Source organism: Panthera tigris, chromosome X (genome assembly GCF_018350195.1).
Source record: "Panthera tigris isolate Pti1 chromosome X, P.tigris_Pti1_mat1.1, whole genome shotgun sequence".
In the NCBI taxonomy this organism is placed as follows: Eukaryota; Metazoa; Chordata; class Mammalia; order Carnivora; family Felidae; genus Panthera; species Panthera tigris.
This window is the reverse complement of record NC_056677.1, coordinates 126701145-126717649: the sequence shown is the minus strand read 5'-3', so window position 1 is coordinate 126717649 and position 16505 is coordinate 126701145. Positions and strand designations below refer to the sequence as shown.

The 16505-nt window shown below is 44.8% G+C and overlaps 1 protein-coding gene across 1 annotated transcript in view; it reads left to right on the top strand.

Moving 5' to 3' along the window:
* The first annotated feature begins 696 nt into the window (after positions 1-696).
* The window catches only part of GAB3 (GRB2 associated binding protein 3), a 79248-nt gene continuing 63439 nt past the window's right edge, over positions 697-16505 (top strand). The window contains exon 1 of the mRNA XM_042973755.1: positions 697-797. Coding sequence (XP_042829689.1) covers positions 726-797 — 72 coding nt within the window. The 5' untranslated portion in view covers positions 697-725. The remainder of the gene's footprint in view (positions 798-16505) is intronic.

The following is a 16505-nucleotide window of genomic DNA, read 5'->3' as shown; positions in this document are numbered from 1 at the left end:
TGTCCCATGTAAGGTAGCAGGCCGAAGAGCGGGTGCGTCTGTGTTGGCAAAGTGCGTCGGTCCTGAACCTTATCTGGTGATCCTTACTTGCGTGGGCTTTGTCCTGTTTCCCATTTTAGTCGCAAGCACCACTGAGGCAGGCCCATTTGTCCCGGTGCTGGTGCTCATGTCTTGAGGTCGTGCGTGCCGAGAGCTCCGCAGAGTTACCGGCGGTGCAGCGGTTCTCGATCAATGTTAGTTCATTGTCGTTATTGCCGAAGGGCGTGTGAATAGCTCCTCGCCGGAATACAATGATGTTTGGGGGAGGGGCGCACGACAGCCTGGGTTCGGCGCCGGATCGAGGGCAGCGGGGAGGTCGAGGGGAGGGGTGGGGAGCCCCGGCTTTCCTTCCTCCCTGAGCCGGCTCCCCACCCCCCACCCCCGCAGGTGCGGGGCCCGGGCCGCTGGCTGCCATCGCCCGGGTGTGGGGGCCGGGGGAGGCCGCGCGCTCGCTCCAAGGGGGCTCCCCCCACCCCCGACCCGGCCGGCCGCCCGTCGCGCCGTCAGGGCCGCGGGCGGTGGCGCCGTCCCCTCCCCGCCCCCCCCCCCCGGGGGCGGGGGTCGCGGCGGGGGCTCGGGGCGGCGCCGGGGCGGGCGGGGACGCTGGGCCCGCCCCGCAGGCATCCCCGGCCCGACTTCCTCCTGCCGCGGCGACCCAGCTGGAGGAAGCGGCAGCGGCGGCCACGATGAGCGCGGGTGACGCCGTGTGCACGGGCTGGCTCGTCAAGTCGCCCCCCGAGAGGAAGCTGCAGCGCTACGTGAGTGGGGGGCCCCCGGGCCGGGCCGGCTCGCACGTCGAGCCCGGGGACCCGCGGGACCGGGAGCGGGGAGGCCGGGACGCGGCCCCGCGGTCTCCCCGCGCGCCTTCCGGGGCGCGCTGTCGCGGGGCCGTCGGCGGACGCCCCGCTTCTGGAGCCTTCCGCGGTGGCGCTCCTGGGTGTCTCGGGGTCACCTCCCGGCTCTCTACGCTGACACTGCGCTTTCCGAGGAGCGGCAGGAACCCGGACTTGGGCTGATGTGTAAAACGCGGGGCGCTAGGGACGGCGCCCCTTCCTATCCGTCGCGTCGGCAGCGACACGTGCCGCCCACCGCCCAAAGGTCACGGGCTCCGTCAGCGCCCCGGGGACAAGGTCCTGGAAACTTTGGGCCCCGAGACCTGACGGCGGGCGCGCCTACTTCGGCCGGTAGGAAGCGGCGGCTCGGCCCGCGGGGTTGCGCGTCCCGAGCCATCGGGGCCTCCCGGTGCACCACGTCTGCCACTCCCAGCTTCCCCGCCGCTGCCCAGCTCGGTGGGAGGGACGCGGTGGCCCACCCCAAATGACGCGGTCCCGCACCGCCATCCCCGGCTCCGCCACACATGTCACCTTTGGTTTTCTTCCCACGTTTACGAGGCGCCTACCGTGTGCCACCGGAGGACGACGGATTATAAAATAATTTAATCATGCGTGAATACTTCCACAGTGGGTGATAGGACATTTATCTGAACATAAAGTTATTTCGGGCGACTTTCCCCATTGACACTGAACTAGACAGGGGGACTCTTACCGGTCTTGTGAAAGTATTTGTTATTGGTTCTGCAGAGCAACGTTTAAAAAATTGTTTTTAAGGTTTACGCATTTGTTTCATATCTTTGTAATTTTGTCAAGATTTTTCTAAAGTAGTCTGTGCCCCCAACCTTAGGCTCAAACTTACAATGCCACGTTCAAGAGTCACATGCCCTACCACCAGAGCCACCTAGGTGCCCTTCTAAGGAGCAACATTTTACAAGGGGTGTTACTAAGCATATAGGTATCAGGCATCTATACATACCCAGAATTTTCAGGTTAACTACCAGGGTGCCCTTTCATTATTCTTTTTCGGTCCCCTATTCAATAAACACAGGCTCCACTGTTTCTCAGATTGCAAGTCATTCACCTGTTTCCCTAACAGTGAACCTACTTTGAAAACTCATTAGCACTCGAAGGAGACATGAAAACCTACTCCCTGAGCCGCGGATGGGCAGGTGATGGTTTGTCAGAAAGTCGTACTTACAAACCCAACTACAGGTACCTTTTCTTGAGAGCCTTTGGCGTGTGACACACGGGCGTGTGACATTTGAAAGGCTCACTAGATATTTTCAGAGCAGCTCTCACTCTCATGATGGTTTGTGATGATTCACAAAGATAGTACACCTCGAAGGCAAACTTTATGGAAGATTTTTTTCTAGTCTTGTTTTGCAGCGTGTCCTGACCAGACCGGCTTACAAAAGGTTATTAGCGTTTCATCAATTTCGGAAAAGCGTGGGTGTATATACCTCACACCGAACTTGGCTCATTCTTTTTGGCTGTAACCAACGTGTGGCCAGTGTGGACTTTGCACAGTTTATAGGTGTGCGGGGCATCTGATGATGGGACGCTGAAGCAGGAGACCTAAGACACAAGAGTACCTAGACGTCATCTTCCCAACACTCCACGACATAAACCCTAACCTTTTACCTGATGCTTCTGAAGTTTTTCGGAGGCTCATTCTCTTTTAGATAGACTGCTGTTTTGTTGAAAGGCCGCCTGAAAGTCCATGTCTGCTGATCCCTAGCTTCCGCAAGAATCCTTTGTTGCCACTAGATGGCGATCATGTGTCAATTCCACGGGGCCATACGGAGCTATTCTTCCCGGCCAGCTTTAATTCCCATTTTGTCAGGAATAGTGATTCTTTACCTCGCTCGAGCGCCAACTTGGAATCAAGACCCGTGTCGCAGGGCTAGAGAGAGAAAAAAGACTGATCCCTGTTTCTGACAAGTACGCACTGTAACATTTGTAACACTGTTTAGTGGCACAGCCAGGGCAGTGACTCAGTTCTTTGCCCCGCTAAGGCCAATGCCTAACACTCCGTTAATGTTTGTTAAATTACACATGCAAGTTGAGTCTATTTTTATCACTGATCTTTTTTTTTAAAATTTTTTAACGTTTATTTATTTTTGAGACCGGGAGAGACAGAGCATGAACAGGGGAGGGTCAGAGAGAGGGAGACACAGAATCTGAAGCAGGCTCCAGGCTCTGAGCTGTCAGCACAGAGCCCGACACGGGGATAGAACTCACGGACTGCGAGATCATGACCTGAGCCGAAGTCGGCCGCCCAACCGACTGAGCCACCCAGGCGCCCCTTTATCACTGATCTTTTAAAAGATAATTAACTCTTCTTTCATGTTTTTTTCTTACAAAAATATAGGAATATATTCTTGTAAAAATTCAAACAATCTAGGAATAAATAGAATAAAAAGTGAAAGACCACCTCTCTCTGAACCCCTCCTCATTCTGCTCCCCTCCGTAGGGATAACAATTGTTAGCACTTCAGTGAATATCATTCCATAAACATTTTTTTCAGAACGTATCATTTTATTTTTGCACAAATGAGATCATACTATACAAATTAACCTGCAATTTACTGTTTTCACAGTTCTGGACATCTTTCCAGATTAGTACATATAAATTTACTTCATCCTTTAAACCACTCCATAATATTTCTCGTAATAGATATAACATAGTTTAACAGCTTTTCTTTTGATGGAAATTTATATTCTCAATTTTATTTTATTTTTTAAATTTAATGTTTATTTACTTATTTTGAGAGAGAGACACTACAAGCAGGTAAGGGACAGAGGGAGGGGGGAGAGAGAGAATCCCAAGCAGGCTCCACACTGTTAGTACAGAGCCGGACGCGGGGCTGGAACTCAAACCCTAAGATCAGGACCTGACCCCAAATCAAGACTCGGATGCTTAACCCACTGAGCCACCCAGGTGCCCCGTATATTCTCAAGTTTAAAGAATGTTGTAATGACAATGATAATGAATTATAATAATTCACATTTATTGAATGGCTTGTATGTAGCATGCGTTCAGCTGAGGACTTCCCTTGTATGATCACATTTACTTTTGTAAACTGTGCTAAAACCCAAGTACCCCTGGATGCAAGGTCTTTGTGAGATCTATAATTTGCATATGTTTTCTATCCATCTATAGTTAGTCTTCTCATTCTCTCTGTAGTATCTTTGTGGAACAAGGATTTTAAACTTTTGATCACATTCCATTTATCGGTTTTTCTGTTAAGGATTGTGCTTTTAGTGTCTAAGAACTCTTCAGCTAGCCCTGGGTCCTGAAAATGTTCTGGTTTTTTTTTTTCCTGAAAGTTACACAGTTTTATAGTTTATAAACTACAGTTTTTCACAACTTTGTGAAAAATCAATTAGTTGTGTTTATGTATGTCTATTTCTGTGTTCTCCAGTCTGTTACATTGATTTGTTTCTTCATCTTTGCGCGAATACTATGCCGTTTTGATGACAGTAGTTTTATAATAATTTTTGAAATCAGGAAGTTTTAGCTCTCCGACTCTTTCTTGTCACAGTTGATTTGGCTGTTCTAGGTCCTTTGCCTTTCCGTATCCATTTCAGAATTAGTTTGTCAATTGATTTCTGCATATCGACCTTGCTAAACTCACCTATTTAGTTCCAGTAGTCTTGTTTGCAGTTAGTACCTGTGGCACTGTCAGTGTTGCATAGAGATGATGAGAGCAGACATCCTTGACTTTTTCCTGATCCTGGGGGAAAAGCCGTTGGTCTTCTTCACCTTTCAAGTACGGTAGCTGTAGGCAACTACAAGAAGCCTCTGACCAAGTTGGGAAGTTCCCTTGTGTTGCCAGTTTGCTGAGACTTTTTTTTTACGAATTGGATTTTGTTAAATCCCTTTTCTGCATCTACAAAAACAATAATATACTTTTCTTTTTTTGTCTGTTACTAGGGTGAGTTATTCTGATGATTGATTTTTGCATGTTGAGCCAGCCTGGAACTCCTGGGATAAACTTCACTTGGTTGGAATACATTATTCTCTTCATATATTGCTGGATTTAATTTGCTTCTATTTTGCTGAGGAGATTTGTGTCTTTGTCCGTGAGAGGTATTGTTCTGCAAGTTTCCTTTTTTGTGTTGTCTTTGTCTGGCTTTGATATTAGTGCAATTCTGGCTTCAGAAAATGATTTGGGAAGTGTTCCCCACCCCCACACTTCTAACTTTCTGAAAGATATTGTATAGTATTGCTATTCCTTTTTCCTTAATTTTTTTGGTAAAACTCACCAGTGAAACCATCTGAGCTTGGCCTTTGCTTTGTGGGACGCTTATGTTTTGTTTCTTTGTTTTATTTTTGTTTTCAATTTTGTTTCTTTGTTTCATTTTTTTTTTTTTATTTTTTATGAGAGAGAGAGAGGCTGAGCTGGGGAGAAGGACAGAGGGGGAGAGGGAGAGAGAACGAATCTTAAGTAGGCTTCATGCTCAGCACTGAGGCCAACATGGGGCCCAATCCCACCACCCTGGGATCATGACCTGATCAAAATCAAAAGTCAGATGCTCAATAGACTGAGCCACCCAAGTGCTCCCTTTTTTTCTATTTTCTTAAGGTGGAAGCTTAAATTACTAATTTGAGATCTTTCTTATTTTCTAATATAAGAGTTTAATATATTTCCTTCTAAGCACTGCTTCAGGTGCATTTCACAGAATTTGATATGTTGCGTTTTCATTTATTTAAACATATTATTTAAAACTCTTGACCCAAGGGTTGTTTAGAAGTCTTTGTTTAATTTCCAAATATTGGAGGATTTTCTATATATCTTTCTGTTATTAATTTCTAGTAAATTCCATCATGACCTAAGAACAAACTCCGTATGAGTTCTAGTCTTTCAAATTTGTTGTTTACATCATGGCCCACAATATAGTTTTATTTGATGAGTATTGCACATGCACTTGGAGAAAGCACATGTTCTCTTGTTGGGCAGAGTGTTCTCTAAATGCTCATTAGGTCAGGTTGGTGGATATTGTTCAGTTCTTCTCTATCCTTCCCGCTTTTCTACTTTCTTTTTTTTTTTTAATTTTTTTTTCAACGTTTTTTATTTATTTTTGGGACAGAGAGAGAGACAGAGCATGAACGGGGGAGGGGCAGAGAGAGAGGGAGACACAGAATCGGAAACAGGCTCCAGGCTCCGAGCCATCAGCCCAGAGCCTGACGCGGGGCTCGAACTCACGGACCGCGAGATCGTGACCTGGCTGAAGTCGGACGCTCAACCGACTGCGCCACCCAGGTGCCCCCCGCTTTTCTACTTTCACTGTCAAGTACTGAGGAGTGTGAAAGTTTCTATCTGTAATTATGGATTTGCCCATTTCTCCTTCCACTTCTGTTTGCTCTTGCTTCATGTATTTTGGGTTTTTCAAGTGTGTTTATTCGGGGCGCCTGGGTGACTCAATCAGCTGAGCTTCTGACTCTTAATTTCCACTCAGGTCATGATCCCAGGGTCATGGGATAGAGCCCTGCGTCGGGCTCCATGCTGAGTGTGGAGCCTGCTTGGGATTCTCATTCTCTCTCTCTCTCTGTCTCTCTCTCCCCTGCTCACCCACTCTCCCCTGCTCAACCATTCTCTCTCTAAAATAACATTTTTAAAAATTAAAAAAAGAAACTTTGGGGCGCCTGGGTAGCTTAGTTGTTCAGCATCTGACTTCGGCTCAAGTCATGATGTCACAGTTTGTGAGTTCAAGTCCCACAGCGGGTGACCTGAGCCCCACTTCAGGTGAGCTTGAGCCCTGCTTTGGGTGAGCCCCGCTTCGGGTGAGCCCTGCTTCTCTCTCTCTCTCTCTCTCTCTCTCTCTCTCTCTCTCTCTCTGCCCTTCATGGGATTCTCTGTCTCTACCCCTCCCCTTGATCACTTGTGCCTCCTCCCCTCAAAAAAAAATACTTTATTTGTTTTTGAGAGAGAGAGAGAGAGAGAGTATGAGTGGGAGACAGGCAGAGAGACAGGGAGAGAGAATCCCAAGCAGGCTCCATGCTGTTAACTGACGCAGGGCTTGACCCCACGAACTGGGAGATCATGACCTGAGCTGAAACCAAGAGTCGGGCGCTTAACCGACTGAGCCACCCAGGCGCCCCAGCTTCATGTATTTTGATGCTATGTTGTTAGTTGAATACATTTAGAATTATTATGTTTTCTTGGACAATAGACCCGTTTGTCATTATTTAATGTTTTTCTTTATCTTAGATGCCATTTCTTCTTCCGAAGTATACTTTTTCTTTCTTTTCTTGAAGTCTACTTTTTCTTATATAAATGTAAGTACCCCTGCTTTATTTTGATATGTGCTTGCATATTATATCTTCTTCCTTTTACTTATTTATTCACTTACTTATTTTTAGGTAATCTTTGTATCCAACGTGGGGCTTGAACTCATGACCCCAAGACCAAGATTGCATGCTCTACTGACTAAGCCAGCCAGGTGCCCTTGTGTCTTTATATTTAACATGAGTTCCTTTTACACAGCATATAGCTGGATCTTGCTTTCTTTATACGATAGTACCCTCTTCATTTTAATCGGTATATTTAGTTTATTCACATAAAATGTGATTATAGAACTTTTAGGAATAAAATCTGCCATCTCACTAGCTGTTTTCCATTTGTTCTATTCTTTGTTTCTTTTGTCTTTTGTTTGTACCTTCTTGGGTTAATTAAGCCTTTTTTATTTTTCACTTTTATCTCAATGATTAACTTGACAGTGATAAGTTTTTAATTTTTACTAGTTGTCCTAAGGTGTAAAATATACATCCTTAACTAATTGGAGTCTTCATTTAAATAATAATACACCATTTCATGAACAGTGTAAGGACTTTATAACAGTATATTTCCCATTCTGACTTTATATTCTTTGTGCTATGGTTGTTATGCATCTCACTTTTTTATAGGATGTTTCTTCTATTTAATTCAGTGATTTATTTATTGATTGATTTTTTTAATTTAAATTCAACTTCGTAAACACGTAGTGTAGCATTGGTTTCAGGAGTAGAACCCAGTGATTCATCACTTACATACAACACCCAGTGCTCATCCCAACAGGTGCCCTCCTAATGTCCATCACCCAGTTAGCCCATGCCCCCCACCCACCTCCCCCTCCAGCAACCCTGTTTGTTCTCTGTATTTAAGAGTGTCTTATGGTTTGCCTCCCTCTCAGTTTCTCTCTTTGAAACTTTTCTTAAGTTCATTTTTTATTTATTTTGAGAGAGAGGGAGGAAGCGAGCGAGTGGAGGAGGGGAGAGAGAGAGGGAGAGAGGATCCCAAGCAGGTGCCACACCATCAGCGTTAACTTCAGATTATCTGGCATGCATGGCATCCATAAGCAAAGGTGGTCTCTACCGTGCGCTCAGCAGCTCTGATCAGCGTGATGTCATTAATGTGGTGGATATCAGGACGTGTCACTAGTGTGATGATCTGTGAGACCTCAGGGAAGTCACAGTCTCCACGAACCAGATTATGGCAGAGAGTAGCAGACTTCTCATAGCTTTGAGGCATCATAATAAAGATGAGCTGTGTGTGCCGATCCCTGCGAGCTGGCGTAGGGACGAAAGCATTTGCCGGAGCAGTAGCCGGATACCAGACACCAGGGCCGTGCCGACTTGACCGAGAGAGGAGACCGTGTACAAGGACAGCTGCAGTGGGAACATGTGTACAAGGACAGCTGCAATGGGCAGGTGTGTACAGGGGCAGCAGCAGCGGGCACATGTGTACAAGGGCAGCTGCAGCAGGCATGCGTGTACAGGGGCAGGTGCAGTGGGAACGTGTGTACAAGGGTGGGTGCAGCGGGCACGTGTGTACAAGGGCAGCTGGAATCGGCACTGACAGTAGGCTAGGTGTGCGATAGCTCATTCTGAGGTAGGCGGGACACGTGTCAGCTGCGGTGTGCTAGGGGTCACCTCCCTGCGTCTTTGAAGTGTGTGTTGGTGGCTCATGTCTGCAGTTCCTCTGAGCACGCGGCCTTCCTCCTGAATGACCGTGGTGGTGTGAGTGTGGCGGGTGCCGGTGGGCCTTGCCCTTCCTCCTACGGGAGGCCCTGCTCCGCGACCCGAAGGCTGCCGCGGGGGTTTGATCAGCCGTCAGGGAGGTGTGTTCCGATTACACATTGAGGAACTGGAGAAACAGCCGTGAGCTCACCCACTCTGAGGTTGAGCTGGGTCAGGACGCCATCGGTCACCCGACTTTCCTACAATATGCTTTCTAGACACATGGGAGATGGCTGAGAGAAGACGCCACGTGTGGGCCCCCACTACATCTTCCCTGCTCCCTGTGCCTTTTACGTAACAGAAAGGAACCTCTACCATGGCAATTCCATCGTAGGCACCATTTACTCCCTGTTTCAGTCAGGCAGACCATTAGAACGCTCACATTAGATCTAGAAGTTCTGGTAAGCCCACCCGTGTCAATGCGTTTAGCTCGATGCAGTATTCTAGTCTGTCTTGCCTGGCCCACTTTCCTTAGTGCCACACATTCCACTGGTTTTTAAAGGCAGCTTTATTGAGGTGCACACACACACACACACACACACACACACACACACACACTATAGGATTCACCCATTGTAAGTGTGCGGCTGGATGAATTCTAGTAAATGTGTCGTCGTGCAACCACTGTGCAACCAGTCCAGCTCTGAACAATTTCTATCCCCTCAGAGAATTTCCTGGACCTGTTTGCAGTCAATCCTCGCTCCCGTCTCCAGCCCCAGGCGGTGAGAGTTCTGCTCTCTGTCTCTACAGATGTGCCTTTTGTGAGCATTTCATAGAAAAGGAACCACGGAGTGTGTGCTCTTTTGTGTTTGCCTTCTTTCCCTCAGCAGTGGCCACACGACAGCCAGCTCTCTTTCTGAAACGCTCTTGAGGCAGAACCTCAGGTTGGATTTGAGACCTGTCTTATTTTCTTTGCTGTTGTTGTTGAACTGTAGGTGGCAAATGTTACATTAATTTCAGGCGTACAACAGTGACTCCACAAGTGTATACATTACGCTGTGCTCACAAGCACAGCTACCATGTGTCGCCATACAGTGCTGTCACAGTACCACTGTCTATCTTCCCTAGGCTGCGCCTTTTAGTCCCTGACTTCCTCGCTTCGGAACTAGAAGCCTGGATCTCCCACTCCCTTTCCCCCGTTTGGCCCTTCCCGCCCATCCCCTCCTCTCTGGCAACCAGCAGATTGTGCTCTGTATTTATGGTTCGGTCTCTGCTTTTTTGTGTGTTTACTTATTTCTTTTAGTTTATAGATTCCACGTATAAGTGGAATCATAGAGTATTCGTCTTTCTCTGTTGACCTGTTTCACTTAGCATAATTGGTCCTTCCATGTTGTTGCAAATAGCAAGACGTCATCTTTTTTTAGGGCTGCATCCATTTGTTTACCAACGGACTCTAAGGTTTCCATAGGGCTGCAATGAACACACAGGTTCATATATCTTTTCAAATTGCTGTTTTCATTTTTTTCAGATAAATACCCACATGTAGACTTGCTGGATTGTGTGGTAGTTGTGTGTGTGTGTGTGTGTGTGTGTGTGTGTGTGTCTCTATTTCTAATTTTTCATGGAAACACCCATGTTGTTTTCCTCAGCGCCTGCACCTCATTTTTTAAAGTAGACATTCACGGGGCACCTGGGTGGCTCAGTCGATTAAGCATCTGACTTTGGCTCAGGTCATGATCTCATGGTTTGTGGGTTCGAGCCCTGCGTTGGGCTCTGTGCTGACCGCTCAGAGCCTGGAGCCTGCTGCAGGTTCTGTGTCTCCCTGTCTCTCTGTCCCTCCCCCAATCATGCTCGCTCTCTCTCTCTCTCCCTCAAGAATAAATAAATGTTAAAATTGAAAAGAAAAAAAGAATATATTAAAAAAATAAAGTAGACATTCACTGCTATGAATTTTCCCCTTGGCACCACTTTAGTGGCATTCTAGAAATTGGGCTATGTTGCATTTTTATTCATATTCACTTCAAGATATTTTCTAGTTTCTCTTGTTCTTTCTTCTGTGACCTGTGTGTTTAATATGTAAATATATTCCTCATTTTGATATATAATTTCATTGTGGTTAGAAAATATACTTTATATGATTTCAGTCCTTGTAAATTTATTGAGACTTAATATATGGTTTATCTTGGTACATGTTCTGTGTGCATTTGAAAAGAGTGTGCATTTTATTGTTGGGTGGAGTATTCTATTAACATCAATTAGGTCAAGTTGGTTGATGGTGTTGCTGAGTTCTCTCTCTACCCTTGTTAATTCTCTATCTTCTTGTTTTACCAATGATTGAAAGGGGTGTTGAAATCTCACACTATAATTGTGGGTTTGTCTATTTCTCTTTGAGGTTTTAACAGTTTTGCCTCATATTTTGAAGTTTTGTTATGATTTGCATACACATTTAGGATTGTTATTTTATCTTGACGAATTAACCCCTCTATCATGATGAAAGTACCTTATTTATTCTCGGTACTATTCTTTGCTCTGAATTCTACTTTGTAGTTCAAGGTCATTGTAAGGGTTTATTTCCTAGGACCACTTCTGGTAGTGAACACCATCAGTCAGGCTGCAGACAGGAAAACAGAAGCTACGCTAGGTATTTGACAGATGATTCAATATAGGGTATGGTTTACGCAGGTATAGAAGACTACAAGGTCACAGGTAATCCAGATATTAGTAATTACAGACAGTAGTTGCTATTGAAAGAACTCGGGCATAAAGGTGAAGTTTGGCACGGCCAGAACCTAGGGGCTTAAAGGAGGGGTACCTGTAGCCATGCATCTATTGCTGTGACTTCTTTTTTTTATTACTATTTCTTTAATGTTTAGTCACTTTTGACAGAGACAGAATGTGAGCAGGGGAAGGGCAGAGAGAGAGAGACACAGAATCTGAAGCAGGCGCCAGGCTCTGAGCTGTCAGCACAGAGCCCGACACGGGGCTTGAACCCATGAGCCATGAGATCATGACCTGAGCTGAAGTCAGAAGCTTAACCGACTGAGCCACCCAGGCGCCCCAACTGCCTAGATGAAGAGGGTGCTGCCGCAGTTAGTGCTGATGCCTCAGAGGCACTCTCCAGATACGTCCCAACCTTGCTCTGACACTTCCTATCTTTCTGTTCTTTCTGAGAGACTCTCTCAGCTCAAGCTTGTACCTCGTTGATTTATGGACAAGTTGTAAACTTTCTACTGTTCAGCCCATCGATCGGTAGTCATGTTTTTAATTTCCGCGACTGTTTCGTTTTCACGTTAGCTCTTGCATTTTTTCTTTATATCTTGTGAGAATTTTGTCTAGCATATGTATTACATCCTGGCTTCGTCCCTCACATCCATACTGGTATTTAGGGGAACAGGTTTCTAGAAAGAGGAAACAGAAAGTGCAAAGGCCCTGAGGCAGAAGGATATATTTGCCATATTTGAAGAAGAGCTTTTTGAATTCAGTTTCATATTCTTCAAATGCTTGGTGATTCCTCGTTGTCTGCTCATGTCAGTATTTGAGAGTCTAGATCAATAGTTCTCAACGGAGGCAAGCTTTTTTCCCCCTGTGGTAAGGATGCCATCTTTAGCAGAAAATAGAAAGTTAAATTTGCATTTCAGATGATAAAAACAAGTGTGTGTATATATATATGTATGTATATATATGTATATATATGTATATATGTGTGTGTGTGTATATATATATATACAAGTATATATACAAGTATATATGTGTATATATATATACACACACACACACATATATATATATATATATATATATATATATACATATATACTTGTATATTTATATTTTAGTATAAATATGTCAACCTTATCCCCAGCAGACATTTGGCAGTGTCTGGAGACATTTTTGTTGTTAGAACTAGTGGGGAGGGCGTGACTGGCTTCTAGAGGGTAGAGGCCAGGGAGGCTGCACAGGGCAATGATGACCACGAAGAATTTGGCCCCAAATGTCAGTAGCACCAAGAGTGAGAAAGTCTGTTGCAGACTGAACAGTGAGTGTCTTCAGCTGAGATGAGAATCCTGTTGACAAATATCTGTTTGAATTGTAGGAATCTGTTTCTTGTTGTTACACTGAAGAGGAAGGCTGGGTGCCTGGGTCTGTCTTCCAGGGTGCAGGCTCTGAGAGCGAGGGTGGAAGGGACCTTCCTTGCGACTTTCTACATCCTAGGTAGAAACGGAAACCCTTTCTATTTCTTTTCTGAATTTAATCAGCTCTTGTTTTATTACTTTATTTCTTCTTGGTGTGTTTATTCATTTCTGTTCTTAGCTTTTGATGTTTGGATGATCTCAGCCTCTGCGTTATATTTAGGAGATGTGTTGAAAGTTTCAGATTTACGTGGTCATCATTACCTTGGCTGGTTTCATTTTTATTTAACTTTTAATTTCCCTAGTTCAATTGATATCTATATTAATGTACGCTGAAGGTATGATTTTATTTTACAAAGTTAATCAACTGACCCGACACCATTTGTTGTGTCATCTTTCCTCTGTAAATACCTTCTGGCTTCTTTTTTAAAGTAAGCTCTCCACCCAATGTGGGGCTTGAACTCACAACCCCGAGATCAAGAGTGGCATGCCCCACTGACGGAGCCAGCTGGGTGCCCCTATCCATAGCTTTTTGCTTTGTTCTCAGAGAGTACAGTTTTAAGGAGTATGTGCACATGATTGAAAATCAAAGCATATTAAAGTCAGTTTCCGTCCTTCTGCTTTGTCCCAGCCGCTTGGTTTCTCCCTCCAGCTGCTTCCTTCCAGATGTATATTCCATATGTATTCAGACATATTTTTTGCATAAATGGTAGCATTTTATTCACCATGTTTATAGCCCCCTTTCTTAACAATATGTTTTGGGGATTGTTCCCTTTCAGCACATGTAGATATTTCTCCTTGTTTTTAACAGCTTCGTATTTCACTGCAGGGAGGTACCCGTGGTAGACTTTTTCTTGGTTTTAGTCTCCTGCTACTGTTCACAGTGCTGCAGCAAATATCTGTGTACATCAGTCTTTGTGGTCAGGTGCGATTATGCTTGTGAAAAAAAAAAAAAAACTCTTAGAAGTGGAGCTGCTGAGTCAAAGTGTATGCAAATATAAACTGCCACTAGATATCAGATTATTGTCTTCAATGGTGATGCCACTTGTCACACCCAGCAACCGGGCATGAAAGTGCTAGTCCCTTTGAGACTCCTCAAATGTAGTGTGTTAGGAAATGTTTCCATCTTTGCAAAGTCAAGAGTTGATAAGTGGCATTTTGTTTAAATTGAATTTCTTTAAAAAAATATTTTTTGAGAGAGAGAGACAGGGAGCACAAGCAGGGGAGGGGCAGAGAGGGAGAGAGAATCCCAAGCAGGCTCCACACTGTCGGTGCAGAGCCCAATGTGGGGCTCAATCCCATGAACCGTGAGATCATGATCTGATCCGAAATCGAGAGTGGGACACTTAACTGACTGAACCACCCAGATGCCCCTTAATTAAATTTCTTGATCAGTGAGGTTGTGTATTTTACATATGTAACAGCCACTTGTACTTCTGTTTCTATAACGTGATCTTAAATGCAACGTAAATCTTAGATACTTAGTTGGGTCCGTTTGGGGGCAGTTTTGTTCAGTTGATCTTCCTGTCTCCGTTACACTTTTAAATTTTTTTTTTAACGTTTATTTATTTTTGAGACAGAGAGAGACAGAGCATGAACGGGGGAGGGGCAGAGAGAGAGGGAGACACAGAATCGGAAGCAGGCTCCAGGCTCTGAGCCATCAGCCCAGAGCCCGATGCGGGGCTCGAACTCACGGACCGTGAGATCGTGACCTGAGCTGAAGTCGGAGGCTTAACCGACTGAGCCACCCAGGCGTCCCCTTTTTTTTTTTTTTTTTTAATTTTTTTTTTTAACGTTTATTTATTTTTGAGACAGAGAGAGACAGAGCATGAACGGGGGAGGGGCAGAGAGAGAGGGAGACACAGAATCGGAATCCGTTACACTTTTAAACTGTTATTGAACAGGTAATATGTTTACGTGTTTCAAAAATGAAAAGTATATTTAAAACACACTTAACCTTGAAGTAAACATTTTTATTAGTTTTTCTCCTTCGTCCTTCCAGTATTTTTTTTAATGTTTATTTTTGAGAGAGAGTGGGGGTGGGGCAGAGAGAGAGGAGTTCAGAGGATCCAAAGCAGGCTCTGTGCTGACAGCGGAGAGCCTGTCGTGGGGCTGGAACCCACGAATTGCAAGATCATGACCTGAGCCAAAGTTGGACACTTAACCGATTGAGCCTCCTGGGCGTCCCCTTCCAGTATTTCTTTATATAAATACAAGGAAATCATTTATTTGTTTTTTCATTCTTCCCTTTTTTTTACACAAAGGGTAGCTTACTCTGTATACCATTCTGCATCTCAGTCTGTTGACTTAAGAAGACATCCAGATGGCCAACGGCCACATGAAAATATGCTCAACATCACTCATCACCAAGGAAATTCAAATCAAAACCACAATGCGAAGTCACTTCACACATTTTAAGATGGTTAGTACCAAATAGACAAGAGATAACAAATGCTGGGGAGGATGCAGAGAAAGGGGAACCCCCGTGCACTATTGGTGGGAGTGCAAACTGGTGCAGCCGCTTTGGAAAACATATGGAGGTTCCTTAAAAAACTAAAAGTAGAGCTACCCTATGATCCAGCAATTTTATCTCTGGGAAGATATCCAAAGGAAACAAAAACACCAGCTCAAAACCATATCTGCACCCACGTGTTCATTGCAACATTATTTACAATGGCCAAGACACGGAGGCAACCTAAATGATATTGGTGGATGAATGGGCAAAAAATGTGGTATATTGGGGTGCCTGGGTGGCTCAGTCGGTTAAGCGTCTGACTTTGGCTCAGGTCACGATCTCACGGTCCGTGAGTTCGAGCCCCACGTCGGGCTCTGTGCTGATGCTGGCTCGGAGCCTGGAGCCTGCTTCCGATTCTGTGTCTCCCTCTCTCTCTGCCCCTCCCCCATTCGTGCTCTGTCTCTCTCTCTGTCTCAAAAATAAATTAAAAAAAAAATGTGGTATATATAGGCAATGGAATATGCAACAACACGGCTCAACCTTGAAGGCATAGTGCTAAATGAAATAAGTCAGAATAAAGACAACTACTGTTTGAGCTCACTTATGTGTGGAATATAAAAACAAAACAAAAACCCCTGAACTCAGAGATACAGAGAAACACAGAGGCTGGGGGTGGGGTGGGTGAAATGGGTAAAGCTTGGTCAAAAGGTACAAATTTCCAGGTATACAATAAATAAGTCCTGAAGATAAAATGTACACATGGCGGCTAGTCAGTAACAAAATTGTATGTTTCAAAGTGGCTAACATCTTAACAGGTCTCAAAAAATGTTATTTTATAATTCTCTCCACATCAGTGACTGGGAGTCTTCACTGTTTTTAACAATTTTTTAAAAGTTTGATTTATTAAGTAATGTCTACTCCCAACGTAGGGCTTAAACTCATAACCCTGAGATCAAGAGTCACACGCTGCACTGACTGAGCCAGCCCAGGCGCCCTGGCATTCGCTGTATAATATTCTGTCATGTGGCTATAGCACATTTATTTAACCAGTTCCTTGTTTTGCACACCTGGCTTGCTTTTACTCTTATCGCAACCATTGCCGTGACT